This window comes from Lipotes vexillifer, unplaced genomic scaffold (genome assembly GCF_000442215.2).
Source record: "Lipotes vexillifer unplaced genomic scaffold, Lipotes_vexillifer_v1.1 scaffold484, whole genome shotgun sequence".
NCBI lineage: Eukaryota > Metazoa > Chordata > Mammalia > Artiodactyla > Lipotidae > Lipotes > Lipotes vexillifer.
This window is the reverse complement of record NW_006786458.1, coordinates 1,764,950-1,768,596: the sequence shown is the minus strand read 5'-3', so window position 1 is coordinate 1,768,596 and position 3,647 is coordinate 1,764,950. Positions and strand designations below refer to the sequence as shown.

At 45.3% G+C, this 3,647-nt stretch overlaps 1 protein-coding gene across 1 annotated transcript in view; it reads right to left on the bottom strand.

Annotated features, from left to right (window-relative positions):
* Positions 1 to 760: 760 nt before the first annotated feature.
* NEFM (neurofilament medium chain) overlaps positions 761 to 3,647 on the bottom strand; it is a 4,440-nt gene continuing 1,553 nt past the window's right edge. Inside the window, exons 2-3 of the mRNA XM_007458829.1 lie at positions 3,267 to 3,391; positions 761 to 2,039 (exon numbers count right to left, since the gene is read on the bottom strand). Of these exons, the coding sequence (XP_007458891.1) occupies positions 761 to 2,039; positions 3,267 to 3,391 (1,404 nt within the window). The remainder of the gene's footprint in view (positions 2,040 to 3,266; positions 3,392 to 3,647) is intronic.

The window sequence follows — 3,647 nt, the reverse complement described above, 5'->3', positions numbered from 1 at the left end:
GGACTCTCAACCACTGCGCCACCAGGGAAGCCCCAGAAGCTTTTATTTTTATTTCAAAAATATAATTAAAAAATTTTGGGATGAAGGTTGGGCTAAGTAAAGATTTTGACACCTGAAAATGTTTTTGTCAATTATGTTTTCCCAGTAACCGCTCTCAGGGAAATAGTGATAAGAAATGCAAGCTGCTTATAATCCCCCAAATAATCTGCTCTGGGGAAAGAAAGGGTCAAGCGGTGGAGAATTCACTTTGAAATGACATTACACCAAGCAACTGACTATGTTTCCAATATGACCTTTATTGAGCAACTACTGCTGTGACGCTTAACATCAATCAATGAAAAGTTGTGAACTGCATGTCAACGAGGTTCTCCCATGAACAAAAGTCCTTTTTAAATGCACCAGTGAGGTAAACATAATTATTCATACATAGCTTTCTTAAGGCTAAGAGAGTTCTGTGTTTCATTTATTATTTTTGGCTCAGTTGGTTCTTTGCATAATATACCTCAAGACATCCCCCCAAGCGCCCCCCTTCCAATAGCTTAGGAAATTGGCCACTTCCCCAGGTACACACAGTATCATGCATTCGAATCGCCCAAACGCTGGGGAGGGAGCACCCTGGGCTTGCATGCAGGTCCCTCATATTGCACAAAGTAAAATACAATGTCTGCAGCCCCCATGGGAGAACCCGTTCTGCTTTGAAGCCGCCAATCACATGCATTTTGAAATTGTCATATGGCTTAACCTTTTGCGATGGACTCGTCTATTGGTCACTCTGGGTGACTTCCTTTACTACGGCGTGTGAAGTGACCTTCTCTACCTTCTTAGTAGACACTGATTTCTCCTCAAAGGTCTCTTCATGCTCTTCGACCTTTTGAGTGACGGTTACAGATTTGGTGATATACTTGGTAGCACCATCTGCCCCGTCACTGGTGGTTTTTTCTACCATTTTGGTCACCACCGCTTTCTCCTCACCTCTGTCACCACCCTTCTTTTCATCTGCTGGGCTCAAGTCTAGCCCAAGTCTGGCTTCCTGCCCTACCTCGTCTTTTCCTTCCACGTCCCCATTGATGGCTATGTCTTCCTTCCTGGAACCCTTCAAAGCTCCCTCCTTCCCCACCTCTTCCGCTCTCTCCTTTTTCTCTTTCTCCTGCTGCTGCGGCTTTTCCTCCTCCTTGGCAGCCTTCTCCAAGCTCACCTTTACTGGTTTGGCGACCGCCTCCTCCACGACTTCCTCCTTCACTGGCGATTCGGCCTTCTGCTTCTCTGGCACAGCCTTTGGCTGCTCCGCCTTTTTCTCTCCTTTCTCTCCCTTGGGAGCCTCCTTTGCTTCCTCCTTCTTTTCTTCCCCCACTTTCCCTTCCCCCTCCTCCTGCTCCCCTTTCTCGGCTCCGGCCTCCGCCTCGGGCTTCGCCTCTTCCACTGGTGACTTTGGCACCGGGGACTTGGCTTGCTCCGGCTTCTCCACCTTGGCTTCTGCCACGAGCTCCTCCTTGGGAGCCACGTCTTCACCCTTCGCCTCCATTTCCTTTTCCTCCTTAGCTTCGGCGGCTTCCTCTCCTTCCCCTTCGGCCTCTGTCTCTCCTTCCTCCTCTTTTTCACTAGAAACTTCCTTCTCAGATCCTCCTTCCTCAGCTCGGTCTGACTTGGCTCCTTCCTCTTCCTCCTCTCCCTCTTTGGCCTCCTCCTCGTGTCCTTTAAGTTCAGGTGCGGCAGCTTTCTCCGGAGACTTTTCTTCGGCTTCTTTCCTCTCTTCCTTTTCTTCGGCCCCTTCTTCCTTGCTCTCTTCTTTCGTGGAAGCTGTCAATTCCTCTGCAATGGCCGTCAGGGCTTCTTCCATTTCTGACTTCTCATCTTCCACCTTGGTTTCCTCTATGATCTCCTCGACAAATTTGTGTTGGACCTTCAGCTTGGGAGCCTCTACCTTGGTTTTCTGAATCTTACTGGATATTGTGATGGAGGGCTGTCGGTGTGTGTACAGCGGCCCGGTGATGCTTCCTGCAAATGTGCTAAATCTGGTCTCTTCACCCTCCAGGAGTTTCCTAAGGAGAGAGTCAAAGAAGGCAAGATGTAATTAAAATCTCATCGGGTCTTCTGAACTTCATTACAGTACGTGTAACGTGGTAGGTACCTTTGGAGAAATAGAATCACTTGAAGTAACACTTGCTATCATTTCACTAGTATATTGTGTCACACTCCATGACAGAAACAGATTCTCGGGGACAATCAGCCAGTCACCCAATGCAGTAACTAACCACGCCCAATGGTCCACTCACTACACGCAGCTACCAAATCTCAGCTCTGCCGCGATCCTTTTGGTGCAACGCGAATATGCTGAAAAGCTCCCTAGAGGCCAAAAATGCCTTAAGTGACGTTCTTGAGCATTTGGACTTTCAAGATGTATATTAAATGTCCTTTAGCGAACATTCAAAAATTTTACAAAACTATTTAGAATATATTAGAATTCAAGCTAATATATCACAGCTAGGTGCTAACATGTGCATATCGAGTTATAACCTGGTCTGCGATTTTAATCATAAAGTGTCTATTTTATACAACTATTCAGCTTTCTGGAAAAGACAGATGGCTCTGAGCTGAGTGCAGTTTATTCTTGTAATATGAATGATCTTACTGGTAAAAAAAACAAAAATAAAAACAACCCCTCCCTCCCCCCCCAAAAAACCTATTTCATCAAGGATTTTCACCTATGAACTTAGTCAACAGCAAGGTGACATCGGTTAATATATTTATAATCTCTTCTCCTTCTCTGGATGTATATCTAGATCTATAGACATAAATCTAAATAAAAAACATATATATTGTATCAATCATATTTATTCTCAGCCAGATGATGGCAATGGTAAGCTGTAACCGAGCGAGAAATGGGACGTCCTGGTGTTTGTCCTTGACATTACACAGCTGAAAAGCTGAAAGCACTAGATGAAATATCAAAAACTAAAATTCTGTTTTTGTTTCAAATATTTGAAAACAATTGTTTCACTAAAATAAAAAAGTTTAAGCATAAGCACTGAAATTAATCGGCGCTCTTCCTCTAAACACTTTATTCAAACATTTTAACTACTGTTTACTCTTTTAAAGCTGCATAAAAAGGTGCAATTCTTTAACTACTTTCTAATTAAGCAGAAAACCAGGCACTGATTTGAGACTCCTGCAACTTGCTTGCTTTAGCTTAAGCGGTGAAGGTTCCTGCCTGAAGGGCCTCTATAGTGCGGCCACCATTTCGGCCACGTCCGCCGCGAGCACGGTACCTGTATGCAGCGATCTCGATATCTAGAGCCATCTTGACGTTGAGGAGATCCTGGTATTCTCTCAAATGACGAGCCATTTCCCACTTTGTGCCCCGAAGCTCATTTTCCAACTGCTGGATGGTGTCCTGAAAGAGACACAGCCACAGACTTATCCTTCCAAACAGCCACTTCTTTCGCGAACCACTTGCTACCTCCTCCTTCTTCCTCCCCTCCCTCGACTCCCTCCAGCTTTGCAAACCTCGGGTACCGCTCCCAGACCCCGTCCCCCCTTAAAATAAAAATCTAAGGAGTTCACAAACAAACAAACAGAATCAATAAGACAAGTAGACATTTCCTGGGCACAGCACACACTGGGACCAGCGAATCTAGAACAGGTCTCAG